This window comes from Beta vulgaris, chromosome 8 (genome assembly GCF_026745355.1).
Source record: "Beta vulgaris subsp. vulgaris cultivar EL10 chromosome 8, EL10.2, whole genome shotgun sequence".
Lineage (NCBI taxonomy): Eukaryota > Viridiplantae > Streptophyta > Magnoliopsida > Caryophyllales > Amaranthaceae > Beta > Beta vulgaris.
The window spans coordinates 45902922-45922639 of NC_079209.1; the positions used below are offsets into that span (position 1 = coordinate 45902922).

The window sequence follows — 19718 nt, forward strand, 5'->3', positions numbered from 1 at the left end:
TTCTTTGTAAAAATCTGCCATATGTTAAATTTTTGGTAGAGAGTATGGATGGAGTCTGAGAGATAATGTATAAAACTGGAATGAGTCTAGAGTGAGTCTGAAGAGTAAAAAGTGGGTAAAAATTAGTGGAAAGCTGATGTGGCACAGTCTGAAGTTTGGATTTGAATCTGAGGGATAAACACACCCTTAGTACATTTTGCTTATTTGGATGATTTCAAAATAAACAATGAGCAAAAAATAGTCTTGGGTATACCATGCTCACAATACACCATGGTGGATGATAAATTTTTTTTCAACCTCTCTATTAAGAATAGCATTTGTCACCAAATAGCCAAAAAAACAAAACTGAAAATTTCTATCAGCTTTTATTGCCTGAACCAATAAAAGACAGTAACATCGAACTAGGTAAAAGTTCGTAAGAATTACATGCTCCAACTCACTTTTTGACCAAAATCACATAATATGCAACATCTCTGTCACAATCAAACAGACCTATGTAGCAATTAGGAAGAGTTATTTACATGAAATGATCATAGTATCCATTACATAGCAATAAATACTCACTCCATTTATGCCTTAACATCAGAATTTTATGCATCAGGCAAAAGAACAGAGTTAGAAAATGAATCAGTCCCATTATTTGGTGCTCCTTCAATGTTAAGTATTGAAGTAATCAAGTTATATATTTGAACATTTTCGAAAGACGGTACCTTCCTTCCTTCAGCAAATTGAGGGCCATGACCAATGAAAATGGTCCTCATAGAGAAGAATGCGTTATCATATCCATGAGCTCCACCACATTCCATCTTGTTAGACTTCTTTTGCTCTACTTTAAAACTCTCTTCAAGAAGGCCAATTATAGGCGGAATCCGATAACTATCAACATAATGAAGCCTACTAGGAAGATCTTCCTTTAGATACATCTTCAAATTATTCCCATTCTCGACTTTCCCTGATTGCAACCCCTCATTCATCTTCGCCACAATGTCCGCTGCAGAAATCTCTGGTGGAGGGCGAATTGCGAGCAATGGAGTATAGTTTTGTACCCAATCTGAAGGAATTTCAACCCAAGGAGCCAAATCATCCAAATATATCAATTTCTTATCACAAGTACCCACCATACCATGATCACCCACCATAATAATATTAACATCCTCAAACACCCCTCTTTCCTCCAACCCTTTAATCAATTTCCCAATCATCTCATCAATCCTAACAACCGCCTTCGTAATCTCCGGATCATCAGGCCCAACCTGGTGACCCTGATGATCCGGGTCCTCGAAATACAATGTCATAAACACAGGAATTTCATCACTAGGCAAATCAAAGTAATTCAGAACTGTATTAACCCTATCCTCAAAAGGCACAGAACCATTATAAAGCATACAATAATCAACAGGGCAATCCCAAAACTTTCTTTTTACCTCAGAACCAGGCCAAAAATATGTGGCAGCTTTTTTACCATGTTTTGTCACCGTTTCCCACAAGGGCTCACCAAGCCACCATTTGGGTTCATGGCTAGACATGGTAAATTTATCACCTGTAATCGGGTCAACAAATCTGTTATTAATAATCCGTATATAATATTACGAGTATTTTATATACTATTATGACTCATGAGTCATGAGTATTTATACTCCTCTATTTTTATTTACTTGCTACATTTTTTTTTACTAGTTCTCATCTTCTCAAGACATTTCTTTGATGATGAATATGTAACTAAAAATTATACAAATCTGACATTATAAATCTCCCCATTGAGCCATACATAACTATATCTTTACCCATAAAAAATCAGCCAAAGTTCATAGTTTGATTTCTCAAAAAGGAAAGGTAACAAGTAAATACAAACGGAGGGAGTATACTAATATACTATTATAAATAATACACAAAGTCTTATAAAAGACGGTCTCACGTTAGTCTTAACGTGAGACCTGTCAAAATAAGCATGTATTGGCGTCTAGCCTAAGCGCTTTACAAGTCTAAGTATTTTTCTGATATAACTAATATACTTCAGCGCTTAACTAATATACCTCAGAGCTTAACAAATTCATCAAGAGGCAATTTAAGGCTAGCATAACTAATAGGTGCAAGCGCTTAACTAATTCTATTGCTGGTTTGATGCACGTGCGTGATGTCAACCTGACATCAGCGGTCTCACGTTAAAAACATGACTAAATGTAGTAAAAATGTATACTTTGTCCATTTTTTTTTTGGTGAAATACTTTGTCCATTTATTATTGCTAAAAATAGAAATTATGCAAATAATAGAGAATTGCTACACAGAGGTAGTGATTAAAAGTAAACTTGTATAAAAAGAAAATGCAGTAATTATAAAGAAAGTGATGAAGTACATGCTTGCTCGCAATACCTGTAATCGGGTCAACGAATCGGTTATTGATGATCCCATGATAAGGCGGGTATAAACCAGTAGCAATGGAATAATGATTGGGGAAAGTTAAGGTTGGGAAAACTGAGATCAAACCCAATTCAGCTTCAGTGCCATTATTGATAAGACGATGAATATTGGGTGTCGGAGCTTTGAATTGGTACCCAAATCGAAACCCATCAGATGAAATTAAAAGCACAATGGGGTGGGGGAGTTTGGTTAGTGTTCGGGCGGTTGTGCGGATGATGGGTTCGTGTCCGGGTTTAACGGTGGAGGAGAAGAATAGGACGGCGAAAGAGATGGCGGCGATGACGGCTGTGAAGGTGGTGAAGAGGAGAGAGAAAAAGATGGTTTTGTTGGTTTTGAAAGTGGGTTTATGTGTGGAGGGTGGATCTGTGTTGAAGGAGAGGAGTGCTGTTTTGGAGTTTGGAAGGTCTTGTTCTTCTTGTGGGATTGGAGTTGGTGGGTTTTGATTGGACGCCATTGTTGAGGTGAAGTTGAGAATTTTGATGGGGGATAAGACTTAAGAGGAGCAAGATCGTTGAGTTTGGACTCAGAAGTGACTCGGAAACGTGGAATACTGGATTTGGGACTTGAGAGGTTAATGGTTGTTGACTTTTCTATTTCTTGTTGGGTGACAAATTTGGAGGATGAGTTTAGACAAATTTGGAGTAAAGGTGATCATGGCCGGATGGAATCGGGCTTTGGCTAAATGGAGTGGCTCATTTTGAGCAAGTCTCGACACAAAATTTTGGCACCAACTCCGTTACTTCGGGCTGGACCAAGCAGGTTTTTTGAGCCATTTTAAATATCGCCAAAATTTAGTCTAATTTTCCATATTTAGTTTGCTCGTGGCTTGACGGGCAAAGTTTTTTTGTTCAAATTCCATCCATTTTTGGGTGGCCCCCATGTTGATCATCTCTAGTTTAGAGGTTAGGTTCTTTTTTACCATGTTCTTTTATATTTAGTTTAGTCTGGTCGATGTGATCTAGTCTGCTCTTGTAGTTTAACTAAAGATTAACTGTAATTTTAAATTAATATGTAAGAAGAAACATGTTCATGTAAATTCTTGTTGCATGAGTATCAACATATAGTTTCAAAAAATCTATTGTTTTAGTTTTTACAATTACAAAATTAAATGTATTTTGTAATTTGTAAGGAAATTAAAAAGCTATGAACTAGTTAGGTCTAGTTTTTTCTGGTTTGCTTTATTATGATTTTGATATGATTATAACAATACCAAGTAATGAGTAGTGATGTAAACTGGATGGGACGAGTGAAGAATATAGTCCCTCCAAACCCGCACTACTTGCCTAAAAATCTCATCCCTAACCCTGCCCCACCACACATTGCAAGGGAATTTTCAGACTCATCAAGGCCTCAACGGGTAAGTATCTAATACCACCCTCGCTCAACCACCCGCTTGGATACTTACATGGACACACCTACTTCATACCCACCTGAACTATCCTCCCAAAGACATTTTGCCATTACTACCATGAGATAATATAGTAAAAGAAAAAATTATATATAATTAGAACTAAATCTTATATTAAAGAAGAAAATAGTTAACAATTGGGTAATTATGAAAATGCAAGGAAAAATAGGATTTAAGATCAAAACTACCTTCAATATACCATATTTAAGATGCAAATTAAGGGTATATCATGAAACAACTCTCTTCAACGAGAAGTCAATGGAGGAGAAGTAGGATGGGCAACGATGGGGCAGGTATAACATATAATCCACACCAGCTCCACCATCCATTGCGAGTATGATTTTCATCCATCCGTACCCCACCCTCAACCAAGTCTGGACCCATCCCTACCCTAGTAAGGCGGGGATGGAAAGTGTCTCCTACTTGACCTGTCTCGCTGACATCTCTAGTAATAAGTTCCTAAAATAAGGTGAAGAGAACATAGCTTCAGGAGCTTTGTTGGGCTCACACCAAAAATAAAAACCTATGGGTTGCACTTTGTCATCAAGCTTTGATAATACCTTTCTTTTTACGGTTTTTCATCAACTACCCCCGAGTTTTTAAAAAATTCACCAGACACCTCTCGCACTTTTCAAAATTCACCAGTTATCCCCAAGTTTCATAGTAATACATCAAAATGTCTTTAATGACTAACAATGTTTAACTCAGTTTTAGTCATTTTCTCTAATTAAACACTAAATAACCTACCTAGACCCTAACCCCCTTAACCCACCATCACCCAACCCCCACCACCTTCCCCACCCCGACCCTGCAACAATTGAAGGGAGGGTTGGGCATTTTAATGTATTACCATGAAACTCTGGGTACTCGGTGAATTTTGAAAAGTGTGGAGGTACCTGCTGAATTTTTTGAAAACTCAAGGGTAATTGGTGAAAAAATCATTTTCATTGAGGGGTAAGCCTTATATCCTCTCATTTGAAATACAAACTTACTAACCAACTAATCTACAACCTCATGTTGGTCTTTGTGGAAAAAAAAAGTACTTAAGGAAACGATAACATACACCTCACAATTAGTGAATTCAATAACTAGTAAACAAATAGAAAACTTAAAATTACATATCATATCCCAAAATGCCAAATAATTTGAATACAATAAATTAAAGAAAGAACAGTCCCAACTATTGTCCCCTGACAATAACAGTCGCAACTCCAATTTTGTATTGACGAGCCCCAACTTTGAAGGGGTATTTTACGAAAACGATCCAGGTTAACCACCCGCCACATCTCTTGCCAAATAAGAGATGTTTTTTTTGCTGTTTTAATTATATATCCTACCTCCTTCCTCCCTTTCCCCCTCCTCCTCTTCCTTCTCCCTTGCCACCTCCCTTCCCCCTCTTCTGCCAACACCATGGCACATATACCTTGCCACCCCCATTCCCTCCCCTCCCCTCCCCTCCCCTACCGACCACCCGCCACATATCTTGCCACCCCACAACTCCCTCCGCTTCCACTTCCCTCCCCTACTACACATCTCCTTCCCCTCCGACCTCCCTTCCCCTGCTACTCCACAAATCCCTTCATGTAGCTTTGTTCATGTCATCATGTGGGGGTAGAGGGTGAATACTTGAAATTAGTATGATGTGAACTCATTCTCATGTTCATTTGAGCGATTGTTCATGTGGGTTAGTGGATTATCACTGAAAATTTCTACCTTTGTGGATGATCATGGTCTCATATGCATTTGTGGATACTCGTGGTCTCGTCTGCATTTGTAAATTCATGTTGTTGTGTTCAAAAGTGTAATTGTGAATATATATATATCAATTCCATTTTCCTAGAATGACTAAAGTAAGAAGCTAGAGTTTAGTTTATTGCATTTGTATTGTCCTGATTTATGATACTTGGTTTCAAAATTAATTGAGTGAACTAGTACTTGATGATGATTATTATAGACACTGAAATGTGAAAGGATGTAGAAGTAGGAGACCCGAAGGATAGGGGGTTTTAGATGGTGGGGTGGGAAGGGAGGGTGGCGGGGGAGTGGTTGTAGTAAAGGGAGGTGAGGAGGGGGGAGGAGGAGGGAGGAAGGAGGAAGGATAGAGGAGGAAGAAGATAGAAAAGAAAATTTGTTTTAAATAAGTCAACCTTTGTAAGGTCTTCCTATTTTAAATCTACCTTTTGATTATTCTTATGATTGAGTTAAGCTTGTAGGACATTCTTTTAATGAGGCAAAATACTTACAACCTGAACAACATATTTTTCTGTTTTATTATACATTATAATTTTTTTACTTCTATTTTTTTTTATAATTCTCACCACCACATCCCTCCAACAACCACTACCCAACCTACTAGCATTACCACCCATAAACCACCAATAGAAACCCCCACCAATCGAAAAAAAGCTAAATTTCAGAAGTCCTAGTTCCCTTGATCCCTTCTCACTTCCCACTTCCTTCCTCCTCATCCCTCACTATCTCTCCTCGAGAGAATAGAGGAATAAAAAATCACACCTTCAAAGAGAGGAGATATAGAGAGAGAAAGAAAGCGATGAAATCTTTCCAAAATTTAATTATCTTTTTAAGTTTCTGTCACCAAAAAAATCAGTACAAAAAATAGATGAGGGGAGAAATAGCCTAGAGGTTTTTGTAAATTAGGATTTTTTTTTGAGGTTTTTGTAAATTTACAATAGATGAGGGGAGAAATAGCCTAGAGGGGGAGGAAAGAGAAAGATTATTTAATAATGTTATAAAAGCTAATCTCACACATTAGTAAATAAAATAATTTGGGGCATTATCGAGGCCAACAACTAAATTTATTTCAAAAATTAACCCAAATATAATCTAAATTAATATGAGTGGGTATGACTCGACTTATCTTGTTTGCCAGTATCAACTATGGATCTCGATAATTTTTTTAGGCTAGGGGTGTGAATAACTTAAATAAAAGTCCAAGTGATGTATTTTTCTTACAACTTTCTGTATGAATTGTAGTTTTTATATTAAAAATATTATTTCTTTTCAATTATAATATTTTTTTCTTGAATTGCATATTTGAATTGATTAATTATAATAAAATACTTCCTCCGTTTCCTAACGATCTTCCCTCTCTTTGTTTAAATGTGTTTCCAAAAGATCTTCCCTCTTTTACTTTATTCCTTATTTGGAATTTTATTTTTCCTTTTTACCCTCTCATGTCTCTATCATATGGTCCACCATTACATTATTAATTCAATTTTACTCCATTTCTCTCTCCTACTTTAACCCCTTTTTATTTGTTTATTTATCTTAACCTTTTTCTCTCTCCTACTTTACCCACCCCGCAACCCACACAAATGGATCCTCCTTGGTATCTGTAGGAACAGTAACAAGGAAGATCTTTCGGAAACGGAGGGAGTATGTAATAAGCTTTTACTAGATTCGTCGAATATTGAGAGTATCATTTACTATCTTGTGATGTTTGGATAAAGATGTCAATATACATTTTTGAAGTGATAACTTTGATTAAATTTACTGATATGTGATGAGTGATATTTATATCACACTAAACCCCTTATTTATCCCTATTGTTAACCTTCCTTTTCTATTTTACCCTCTTTTATTTGTTTGTTTTGCTTAAAATGCACCTTTTTTTGTTTTACTAGTTCTTTTTAGATATGTCTTTGTTTTACTTTTCAAGTTACTTTTTACATTATTTTCTTGGTTCTTTATAGGTCCAATTGAAATATACTTTTAATTTCGTCTATAAAAGCCAAAGGAATGCACAAATGTGGAGTAAACCATGAATGATAAAGGGAAGGAGGCAAATGAAAGTTGAAGAAGCAAGATTCACAAGATGGTCCACTTTGAACGACCATATCTTCCATACTACAAATCATTTTTCAGTGATTCAAATTGGAGATTAAAATTTGGCTCGTTATCTTTCCAACGATAGGTCACATGCTTGATTTGCATTAAAAACGAGAAAGTTATGGTCATTTGAAGTTGAGCTATTTGCCCAGTTTTCAGAGGAGCGCCCGCTCCCTTTTTCACCGCTCCTTGTTTTTTTGGAGCTCCCGCTCCCTGGTAGCTCCAACCTTCTGTCTTGCACAGTTACCATAGGAGCGCCCGCTCCTATTTATAAAGGAGCGCCGCTCCTATTTATAAAGGAGCGCCCGCTCATATTTATAAAGGAGCGCCCGCTCCTTTCAAATTTTCCGGACAGCTCTGTTTTTTTCGCGACTCTTTAATGATGTAATAGTTGTACCTATAAATAGGACTCATCCCTATTTATGAGCGGAGTGTTTCTTTTTAGTCTAGTTTTATCATTCACCACTCTTAGTTTTAGACTTTTTAGGGTTTTAAGGAGGATTAGCCTCCATAGTTTAGTTTAGGGAGAAAAGGGAGAAAACTCAAAGAAATGTGGAAGATTGTAGATTGAAGGGTGACACTTGTATTGTAACTTTCAACCATTAATCAATGAGCATTTCTTACTCTATGTCCTCTTTTATTGTTTTATTTTAATTGTTTTTCTTAGATTAGTTGTTCATGATTAGTTTAATTATTTATGATTTATTTTATTTAGTTTAATGTTAGATTAATAATTATTATCATGTTATTCAAGTTTAATTTCTCTAAAGTCCTCATTTTTGTATTTATGGAGTAGTTTGTTGGTTAGGGTTTGGGTGAAAACCCAACCATGATTGAATTGGGCATTTGAGATTGGATTTAGAGATTTGCGTGATTAAATTATTGCTTGTTTAGCTCTTCTAATCTATGTTGCATTCTCTTTGATCACTTGAATGTCGTATTAGATGGAGTTGATTGATTTAGGTTGGCATGAGAGTGTGACCTATTGATTTCTATTATTGACTTCGGTTACTTTGAACCTCGGGATATGTTAGTAATAATTGAGAGTCCTTATTTGATGTCTTTGAGGATTTCTCCGCCTATGAGAGTAGGATGAGAGTTGTGTGTTGGGTCAATACCTAATTCAAGTAGTGTTCATGTATTATCTCTATGTTTGATATTCTTATGCCTATTTCATGATTAGTTGGTGTTTAATCCCATCTCCTAACTTTAGTTATCTTTGATATTTAGCTTTTTCGTAGTTCTTAATTAGTTGGTTATTGACAATTTCCGACTTGATTCCGGCCTAGCTTATTGTTTTATCAATACATTTTGGTGTTCCTTAGTCCCTGTGGATTTCGACCCTTACTTATCACTTTACCTAGTTTAGTGATTTAGTTAGGTTTGTTTGATTTTAGGAGACTAGTGACGACCTAGTTTTTCCTATGTCAAAATGGCGCCGTTGCCGGGGATCGAACCCGGGTCACCCGCGTGACAGGCGGGAATACTTATCACTATACTACAACGACATTCTTGAGTTTAATGATGATGATCTAGTTTTTCCTATGTCAAAATTTGATTCTCAAAATACTCCCCCAACTATTGTTGATCCCCTTTTGCGATTAGAAATTGATTTGAAATTGCTTAGGAAAAAATTGGGTCGCAATGATGACATTCTTGAGTTTAATGTTGTTGATTCGAGGGATGTTATAAATGAAAATCAATTGGGAAAGAGTAGCCTAGATCTTGATGATGGTTTTTGGAGTAGTGATGATAAGGAGTATGCTCTTGGGGACAAAAGACCTATTATTGAGGATATTGTGGAAATTGAGGATGCTTATGAGTCTATTCATTCTCTTTTTGAATCTAATGTGTCTACCTCTAATGAATTGGACCTTACTCTTCCTCCTTGCTTGTACTTTAGAGTGCCTACCCTCTCCTACTACCCCTTCTTGCTCGAGTGAAGATCTTGGTCAATTTGAGAGTGAGATACATTATTTGGTGGTTGGTAATGTTTTTGAGGATTTAGAGGATGGAAAAGATGTTTGTAGGGAGTCATTGGTCGAAAAAGCTTGTGATTTGACGACTTATGATATAGGAGAAGTCATTTGTGAAACCTTAGTTTCTATTCCTTCACCTTATATCCCATTTTCAAGAAAGCTTGACCTGCTTCTGTCCTTTCCCATCTCTTTCCCTTATTTATCCAAAATACCTCCATTAAATGAGCCACCTTCATCCATTCCCTTTGAAGTGCCCAATTTGATTAATTTTGAGGAAGAGAGTGAGATTGCCACAAAAAAAGAGTTTGTTGAGGAAACTTTGCCATTTTATAATTCTTCTTTTTATTTTGATTCTTCTTTGTCTTATTTCTTTGTTTTTCCTTTTGATCCTTCTTGTTTTCGGCATACCTTTCCTCTTTTGCATGAAGTTGCACTATATCTTGTGCATGTTTTTTATTTAACTATTGCATATGCTATGTTAATGGAAATGTGTGCTAGTGTATTTGACAAACTCTTGCGATCTTTGAATTGCTATTTACTAGAAAGGTCAAGCTTAGGACCTTAAATAAGCCTTTCTCGGGAAGTAACCCGTGGTTTATTGCTTTATTTTTATTATTTTTCTATCCTTTTTTTTTATTTAGGTACATAAATGGAATAACATCATTCTCGGTAGCACATGGAAAGCAAATCATGGTGTTGAAAAGTTGATTATAAGTGGGGAAATTGGGTCATTTGTGGGTATTACACCCACATACTATTCGGTAGCTTCATTCCTTTTCTCTTTCTCTTATGCTTTATGATTTGTGGACGATATGCTTGTTGGGTTAGATGTTTGTTCCCTCCCTCCCTCCCTTTGATCGTCTTGTTCAAGCATTGAGGATAATGCTTTATTCTAGCTTGGGAGAGTAGCTATTCGCTAGCTTGGGGAGGTGTATATATTTTATTTCTTTATTTTTCTCATTTTCAAAAATTTCAAAATTTTAAAAAAAATATTTTTTCCTTTCTTTTTCTTTTTCTTTTTCCTTCAAGTTTTGAGTTCTTCTTAATAAAGAAAAAAATTGAAAAAAAAAATGAAAAAAAGGATGTTTGGCAAAATGAAAAAAAATTGAGTAATAAGAAAGGTACAAAGCATTTCATGCCCAAGGAAGATGCTAGTTGATGATATATGTGGATTCCTTGCTTTGATTTTGAGTAAATGTTTAGAGCTCCTTTTGTAAGAGTGTGAGCTTGGGTTGTGATGTTTTAGAAGGTGATTAATCTTGATTGCATTAGAGTCTACCAAAATGAAACTAATGAATGCTCAATTGGATGTCTAGTCTTGAATCTTGACTAAGTTGCTCATGCTTGGGTATTCTTGCTTCTACTTTGCGGTCCCATGTGTCCTTAAATGCACTCCTTGTGTCCCGAAATAAAACTCTACAAGAAACTTAAGCTTTAATTTTTGTTATATGTAATAAGTGGCACAAAAGCCACAAGTGCTTGTAGTCTTCTATGCAAAGTTAATCTCATATTTGTGTAATGAAGTCCCATAATAAGGGAACAAAAAAAAAAACCAAAAACAGTTAAAAAATGCGTGAAAAATGAAAAGCACAAAAAGAATAGAAAAGTTCAATAAAGGAGGTCAATTTGTGGATGCCTCCCACACTTAGTTCCATTTTCTTAAGTTTTGAGTAGAGTGGAGTCTAAGGCTTAGCATTTGGAATAATTATACCTTTGAAGAGCCTTTGTCTTTTGGATAGCTAGGTGCTCTCCAATGAGCGAGTAAAAAGTCTAATTAGGTGTCCTATTGCAATCTTGATTAGTCTCTTTCTCTACCCATAACCTTTGAGTACATTTGAAGATTAGTTGTCTTTAAAGTTGCTCTTTATCATTGCTTGTGAACCATTTCATTGATAGTTGACTTGGGCATAAATCTTGAGTTTGTTGAATAAACGATTGATGAAAAGCTAAGAGTTGTGGGTTTAAACTCTTGGAAAACCCTCGCGAGATCTCACTCGCCCTCTAGAGCGATTTAGGGGTTTAAAGAGCTTGTTGCATATGCTAAATGCAACCGTGATTCCTACGGAAGTGAGTTAGGATTTATTGCCTTTTTAGCATAGTTTTTCATTCTTTTTATTTTGTTAGCTCGAGGACGAGCAAAGGTATGAGTGATATTTATATCACTCTAAACCCCTTATTTATCCCTATTTTTAACCTTCTTTTTCTATTTTACCCTCTTTTATTTGTTTATTTTGCTTAAAATGCACCTTTTTTTATTTTACTAGTTCTTTTAGATATGTCTTTGTTTTACTTTTCAAGTTACTTTTCACATTATTTTCTTGGTTCTTTATAGGTCCAATTGAAATATACTTTTAATTTCATCTATAAAAGCCAAAGAAATGCACTACAGGAATCCGTGTTTTTAACGACCGCACAAAACAGTAGGTAAAGAACGGAAATCGGTCGGTAATTATAATACCGACCGCTAAACAGTCGGTATTGATCGGTCGGTAAACCGTTGGTTGGTAATTTGGAAATACCGACTGCTTAGCGGTCGGTAAAATTACCTACCGCCTAGCAGTAGGTAAAATTCAATTTACCTACCGCCTAGCAGTAGGTGAAATTCAATTTACCTACCACTAGTCGGTCGGTAATTACATTATGAATAATTAAAAAAAAAAGTTGAAACCAGTGAATGGAATAACCATCACAGATTTCAAACGTAGAAATATATGATTTTGAGTTTCAAATCCAACTCAAACTACAAATTAGCAAAATCGGTGCATTTCAAGTAGGAAAAGGAACATATGTGCAGTTGCTCAAGTAATACAAATTAAATATGTTCATTGCTACAAAAATATACAGATCTATATTTATAATTACTTCTATATCACCACAAACTTGTTACAAGCAGTTATAAAACAAAAAAAATGAAGACGGAGGAAAACCTAAACCTGATGAAACTCGAAAAAAAGTATTGAGAATTATAATACAAAATGAACTAATACAACAAAATACAGAAATCAACAACCACAAAGATCCCAATCACTTAAACTTGATAAAAACAATTAATTTGGAGTAATCTTAAAATCTAGATCTAAACCTAATACATAAAATCAAATATGAACACCTTGTTGCTTGAAAATTTTTGGCAACAGCCCATCACACTCATTCCGATGCTTCACCATTAGAGTCTTCTTGTATCTTCTATAATTTCGATGCTTCTTTTATCTTCTATAATCGCGCTGCTGCTCAAATCACCCAAACGAAGAACAATAAATTGATAATGTGAATAACTCCTCCCACATAACTGAATAAAGAGAGAAGAAGAAAAACTCAAAAATTTGGAAACTTAATCAATCGTGGTAAAAAAAAAGCAAAGGAATTAAAATAAAAAGAGAAGAGAAAACATACAACACAAAAACGGTGGAGTGATGAAGAGAACAGTAAGATGTAGAAATGAGATCCCCTAAAAAAAAAGATGGAGAAATGAGATAAACAAAGAGATAAGAAGAGCAGTAAAGAGGCGGGTGAAAAGAAAGTAAATAGGGTTTTGCTTTTTATATGGGTTGGGCTTCTTGGAGTGACAAAGTTAGTCGGTTTGTTTTGAAACAATTACCTACCGCTAGACGGTCGGTATTTTCTATGAGCGGTAGGTAAATACTGATCGTCATTTAAGCGGTCGGTAATTTTTACAATACCTACAGATATTAATGCGGTCGGTAAATTGCCGTTGGTAAAATGACGGATTCTTGTAGTGATGCACAAATGTGGAGTAAACCATGAATGATAAAGGGAAGGAGGCAAATGAAAGTTGAAGAAGCAAGATTCACAAGATGGTACACTTTGAACGACCATATCTTCCATACTACAAATCATTTTTCAGTGATTCAAATTGAAGATTAAAATTTGGCTCGTTATCTTTCAAACGGTAGGTCACATGCTTGATTTGCATTAAAAATGAGAAAGTTATGGTCATTTGAAGTTTAGCTGTTTGCCCAGTTTTCAGAGGAGCGCCCGCTCCCTTTTCCACCGCTCCTTGTTTTTTGGAGCTCCCGCTCCCTGGTCGCTCTCTGGTCGCTCAACCTTCTGTGTTGCCCAGTTATCATAGGAGCGCCCGCTCCTATTTATAAAGGAGCGTCCGCTCCTTTCAAATTTTCCGGACAGTTCTGTTTTTTTCGCGACTCTTTAATGATGTAATAGTTGGACCTATAAATAGGACTCATCCCTATTTATGAACGGAGGGTTTCTTTTTAGTCTAGTTTTATTATTCACCACTCTTAGTTTTAGACTTTTTAGGGTTTTAAGGAGGATTAGCCTCCATAGTTTAGTTTAGGGAGAAAAGGGAGAAAACTCAAAGAAATGTGGAAGATTGTAGATTGAAAGGTGACACTTGTATTGGAACTTTCAACCATTAATCAATGAGCATTTCTTACTCTATCTCTTTTATTGTTTTATTTTAATTGTTTTTCTTAGATTAGTTGTTCATGATTAGTTTAATTATTTATGATTTATTTTATTTATTTTAATGTTAGATTAATGATTATTATCATGTTATTAAAGTTTAATTTCTCTAAAGTCCTCATTTTTGTATTTATGGCGTAGTTTGTTGGTTAGGGTTTGGGTGAAAACCCAACCATGATTGAATTGGGAATTTGAGATTGGATTTAGAGATTTGCGTGATTAAATTATTGCTTGTTGAGCTCTTCTAATCTATGTTGTATTCTCTTTGATCACTTGAATGTTGTATTAGATGGAGTTGATTGATTTAGGTTGGCACATGAGAGTGTGACCTATTGATTTCTATTATTGACTTCGGTTACTTTGAACCTCGGGATATGTTAGTAATAATTGCGAGTCCTTATTTGATGTCTTTGAGGATTTCTCCACCTATGAGAGTAGGATGGGAGTTGTGTGTTGGGTCAATAGCTAATTCAAGTAGTGTTCATGTATTATCTCTATGTTTGATATTCTTATGCCTATTTCATGATTAGTTGGTGTTTAATCCCATCTGCTAACTTTAGTTATCTTTGATATTTAGCTTTTTCGTAGTTCTTAGTCTGTTATTGACAATTTCCGACTTGATTCCGGCCTAGCTTATTGTTTTATCAATACATTTTGGTGTTCCTTAGTCCCTGTGGATTTCGACCCTTACTTATCACTTTACCTAGTTTAGTGATTTAGTTAGGTTTGTTTGATTTTAGGAGACTAGTGACGACCTAGTTTTTCCTATGTCAATATGATATTTTTTTATGATATATATATATATATTTAAATTAAATACTTAAAATATGTAAGCATGGTAATGATATATTGCAATGTTACTTCGAATTTACTTTAAGTTACAACAATAAAACTTAAGTGTAATATTTTGCTCAAGCATACAATTCTAACTCTTTCACACACAAGAATGTATATAAAAGAATGCGCTAAATGAATGATTGCTCTCAAATAATTTACAATAACTTATATGTAAGAATATTATTTGTACTCCTTCCATCCTCTAATGTCTAATGACCTTCCTATTTATAGTGACAATATAAAGCATGAAAAAAAGGAGAGAGTTTGTGAAAATGGATCTTTGTTATTTATTTAGTAGGAGAGACTATAGATGGGAAATTATCTTGGATAGCTTAACATATAAGCTTTTTTTGTCAAATAAACCCCATATTTTCACCCTATTGTGGATAACCCTAAACTTGTAATTTATCATTGAACATGATACAATTACACACAGTGTTAACTGGATTTGACTATGATGGGTTTAGCACTTAAAAGTTAGTTCATAAATACCCCCAATCGATTTTTCCTTGCCACAACATTCAAATAATTTCTTTTACCTCTGTCCCCTAACTTTCCAGATTTGTGCCCTACTTCAAACATGAACAGAAAAGTTAATGTTGCTAAACAAAGTACGAGAAAAGAGATGCAGGTGTAGAAACGCAAGGAAGGTTGGGTTGAGAATTTTGGAATATATGGATAACCCTTATAAGTTGTATTAACGTTACAGAGACTGCAATTTTCTCGAGTGGTGTCTGCCACAAATAAGGGAGGATGCTGTGAATTTCAATGGCATCAAGGAGCAATTGAGGACTGATTATGCTAAGATACGAAATGAAATATCTTGATTAGTTAATAATCAAGAAAGTTGAAGAAATCACATTCCATCTGGGTTTTTGGTGAAATTTCTGGGAGTGGGTTTTGTGTTTTTATGGTTCTAATTCTTAATTATCAATGGAATTTACGTATTTCTTGCTAAAATTTGTCATTTGAATACATATAATTTCATCATATTAGCACAAATGCAAATTGAAATAAATACAACTCCAAATTAGTTGTGATTAAAACATAATTATATGAATATTTAGGTCAAAAAACATGTGTTAGTTGTTTAAAAACAAGAACTAAAGTTCCAGAATTCATTACATCACAACATAATTCAGTAAAGAGTCACACAACTCTTGTTCCACCTTAACTTCAATCAATACTTTGGCATAGTTCTCCCTCTTAGCCGTAGCTTGATCAACTTTCAAAAATTTATCAATTAGTGCCACCAACTTCCTTAAGCAGTTCTCACCCAAATATTTGAAATTAACACGCTGTTGAATCCAAGTAGGCAAAACATCAAATCTCTCCTTAGTAACATCCATATCCTGTTCCCAAACGCGCATAATTAACCACTTATTATCAAAGAAAATCCTAGTTCCAACCAAAATCAAATCACGTTTCTCCATTGAACGAAATCTCAATATATAAACACTCCATTCCTCAACATTGCCACCTTATCAACCCCCTGATTCCTCCAAACACGACGAACAAAACCTTCAATAACATGAGCAGGGGGATCTCCTTCCTATTATCAGAGAAACATAAATTGCAAAAGACCTATTTGAAAATTTTGAATTTGATAATCAATGGACGATAATTTTGAACCAAACAAACTTCAATTTGATATAAGTAAAAAAAATTTCTCTCAAAACTACTAAATTTCGTGCAATTTCTATGATACAGCTATCACTATTTCGTGCAATACACAAGAAATATAGTACTTTATTTCGTGCAAATTGAACTAAACAGGTTAAACTGTTTTTTGGTGACTCTATGAAACATATACATATGCTTCTTCCCACTTGTATGAAACAGTGCAAAGTAATATGTTTCCTAGCGCCAGAAAGTTCCTTAGATTTCTCGGATTCTTCCTAAAATTTGTAAAGTTCAGTGTTGAGTTATAAATTGAAGAAGCTCCAACACCTTCAATGGCTTTGTCTTTTTTGGGTTCCGTCAACCATCCTAAAGATTCTACCACCACCCTTTTCCTCTTCTAGTCTTCTTGTACATTGATAATGCTATGTTTCAGAGGAATTTTCTGTACGAAATCATAGACATTGAGTCATCTTTTTTAGATAACGGTCGTCTGAATTTTTCATTTTAACTGTTTGAGAAACCAAGGGTGCGATTGGTTTTATTTGTTTGCCATTGGGTCCAACTTATAAATTATATAATTTCACCATTGCATTTTTGGGCTGACATTGCAGAAATTGGGTAAGAATATGGAGGTATTAGCCCTAATTTTGGTTGACATAGGAGGGAGAAATGGGTAGAGAGAGAAAGGAGTTATGAACAAGAGAGGTATTTTAGGTATTCTGTAGGGTTGTGTTTAGTAAAATTAGGTTGCATTTAGCCATTTTTTTTACCCCTATTCCTTAATTTTTTTTTAAAGGGACCCCTTTCCTTATTACTCCTTCTTTTACCTTTTCTTTTTCCTTCATTTTAACTTCTTTAGGAGTAGTTTCTTATCCTATCTTTTATTTTCCTCCTTAATTTGGGTTGTATAAATATCCTAACTCATATCTTAAGAAAGATAAGTAGAAAAGAGGGGTAGTATGAAGTAGGAAAGTATCAATCTATCACCCATTTGTATTTAGCTTAGATTAGTTTAGGGTTTTAAGAAGGATTAACCTACATAGTTTAGGTTAGAGAGATAAAGTGAGAAAGCTCAAAGAGAGATTGAATGTTTTGAAATCCAAGCAGTAACAACTTGTATTCAAGTTTCAACAATTAATCAATGAGCATTTTATACTTTTTGTCCTCTTTTTTATTGCTTTTTTTATTTTTGTTTTCTCTAATTAGTAGCTTATTCTGTGATTTGTTTGTTTACTTGATTTTATTTGCTTTGATTAGGATAGATTTTCCTTTTTCTGATTGTTAATTATGGATTTAGATTTATATTTCTTTTCATATGCTATTTTAAATAGCTTAATTATGATTACTGAGTATATTTTCATGCTAGGATTATGGTGATACTTCTAAGTTGGTTGATTAGAGAAATTAAAATTGTATTAATGTCGATCTTGTGATTAGAATGATTAAATAATAGATTTTTCATGATTGTGAATGCTTTAGGAGTGATCAAACTAGTGATTGCATAGTACTGATCATGGTGCGTAGATTATGTATGGCATGAGAATTAGGGGTGTAAGCGGATTACGAAAAGTCCAGAGTCCAATCCAGTCCAGTCCAAACTTGTCGGACTGGACTGAAAATTTTTCGGACTGGACTCGGACTTAAATTTTCGAGTCCAAATATTTTTGGACTGGATTTGGACTCATCCCTTTGGAGTCCAATAAGTCCAGTCCAGTCCAAAAATATTTTTATATATAATATATATTTAATACATATATAATGTATATATTAAAAAAAATTGATACTATTTTTAAAATTTTGGAGTTTTCAACCTTCCCTCTCTAAATATTTCAACAGGCGCCAGACAATTTTACTTGGCGCCAGACTATTGCACTTAGCTCCATTTGTTAAATAAGTAAATTATACTAGCGGTACTGCAGTAGTAGGCTAGTAGTCGACTAATTTTATCTCACGTCACTCCTCAATCCTTACTACTCACTTCCTCTTACTCTTCCTTTTCTTTCTACCTTGCTGTCTCGACTCTCGCATTCTCTATTTCTCCCTCTGATTAATTCTCAGTCTCTCTGCTTCCTCTCAACTTTTATCAAGATAAGCATCTAATTCAACTTTTTATTCATAGTATTTTACTTTAATTTAAGATTTCAATCTAATTTGTGGATATTGATAATTGAATCAGATGTCAAATGCTCAAGCAATCAAAAAACGCTGTGAATCATTGAATCTAAATCGGGAAAAAAGATATAATAATTGGACTGGACTAGACTGGATTCGGACTCAAGAAAAAAATTTCGGACTGGATTGGACTGGACTCAAAAAATATTTGGATCGGACTTGGACTCAATTTCTCGAGTCCAAAAAACTTTGGACTGGATTTGGATTTGGCGAAGTCCAATCCAGTCCAATCCACTTACACCCCTAATGAGAATATGTGCTCAATTTGCATCACTAGTACTTTATTTGGGATTCATACTCATGATTGCTAGATTGTAGTGAGAACTAGGTCTAGGAATTAGGAGTGTGTTCATGATTTGTTGAAATTCTATTACAATTAGTTGTTGCTTGTTATATGTTTGTGCAATCCCGATTATCCAATCGCTTAACTTAGGAGTGCATCTGATTCCCCTAGCACCTTCTTATTGCATAGCTTTTCTTGCTTTAGTTTGTTATCGCTCAATGTAGTCATAGAGTATAATTCAAATGCAAAAGTTGTTTTCGAATTAGATTATGTGAGTAAATACTAGATATTCGAAACATCATTCATTATTGATCGATCTACCAAGCCACTACACTAGTTTTGGTGAATTAGGTGTTATAAATAGTTTGATAGTTCAGGGGATTGCTTGATTACAAACGATCTTACTTTTTCCTTTTTCAAACAGTTGTTGATCTGAGCAGTTCCAATCATAGGTCTAGGTGCATGAAGTTGGAGATCTTTGTGTTAACTTTAGGTCGAGGGACGAAACAATTTGTTCTTATCATTTCATGTTTATTCTTTTAATTTTCTACAATACTATTTCATACTGCCGAAATAAATTTTCCTATTGCATCATCATTCCAAAGCGATTATTGTTATACCCTTGCATTTTTGGGTTTACATAAGGTATCTAAAACAACATAGCTTAATATATTATTATTATTATTATTATATGCTTCCTGCCAC

General features: G+C 34.8%; 1 protein-coding gene, 1 long non-coding RNA gene and 1 other non-coding gene across 3 annotated transcripts; all 3 read right to left on the reverse strand.

Moving 5' to 3' along the window:
* Positions 1–341: 341 nt before the first annotated feature.
* LOC104884386 (uncharacterized) lies at positions 342–3052 on the reverse strand. The gene is made up of 2 exons (XM_010669027.4): positions 2372–3052; positions 342–1540 (listed from the first exon to the last, which is right to left on the reverse strand). The coding sequence occupies exons 1-2, from the start codon at positions 2871–2873 to the stop codon at positions 591–593; spliced, it is 1452 nt and encodes a 483-aa protein (XP_010667329.1). The 5' UTR covers positions 2874–3052; the 3' UTR covers positions 342–590.
* A 6060-nt stretch (positions 3053–9112) lies between these two features.
* TRNAD-GUC (transfer RNA aspartic acid (anticodon GUC)) lies at positions 9113–9184 on the reverse strand. Its single transcript has one exon. It is a non-coding gene; the product is annotated as a tRNA-Asp (tRNA).
* Positions 9185–12458: 3274 nt separating this feature from the next.
* Positions 12459–13394, reverse strand: LOC104884385 (uncharacterized). The gene is made up of 2 exons (XR_788718.4): positions 13049–13394; positions 12459–12944 (listed from the first exon to the last, which is right to left on the reverse strand). It is a non-coding gene; the product is annotated as an uncharacterized LOC104884385 (long non-coding RNA).
* Between the last annotated feature and the right edge of the window lie 6324 nt (positions 13395–19718).

What these genes read in the sequence shown, in the direction of transcription:
- LOC104884386 (XM_010669027.4), bottom strand. Translation starts at nt 2,873, where the DNA reads ATGGCGTCCAATCAAAACCCACCAACTCCAATCCCACAAGAAGAACAA. An exon ending in ATTCGTTGACCCGATTACAG is followed by an intron (nt 1,541 to 2,371) that starts GTATTGCGAGCA and finishes ACCCGATTACAG; the next exon opens with GTGATAAATTTACCATGTCT.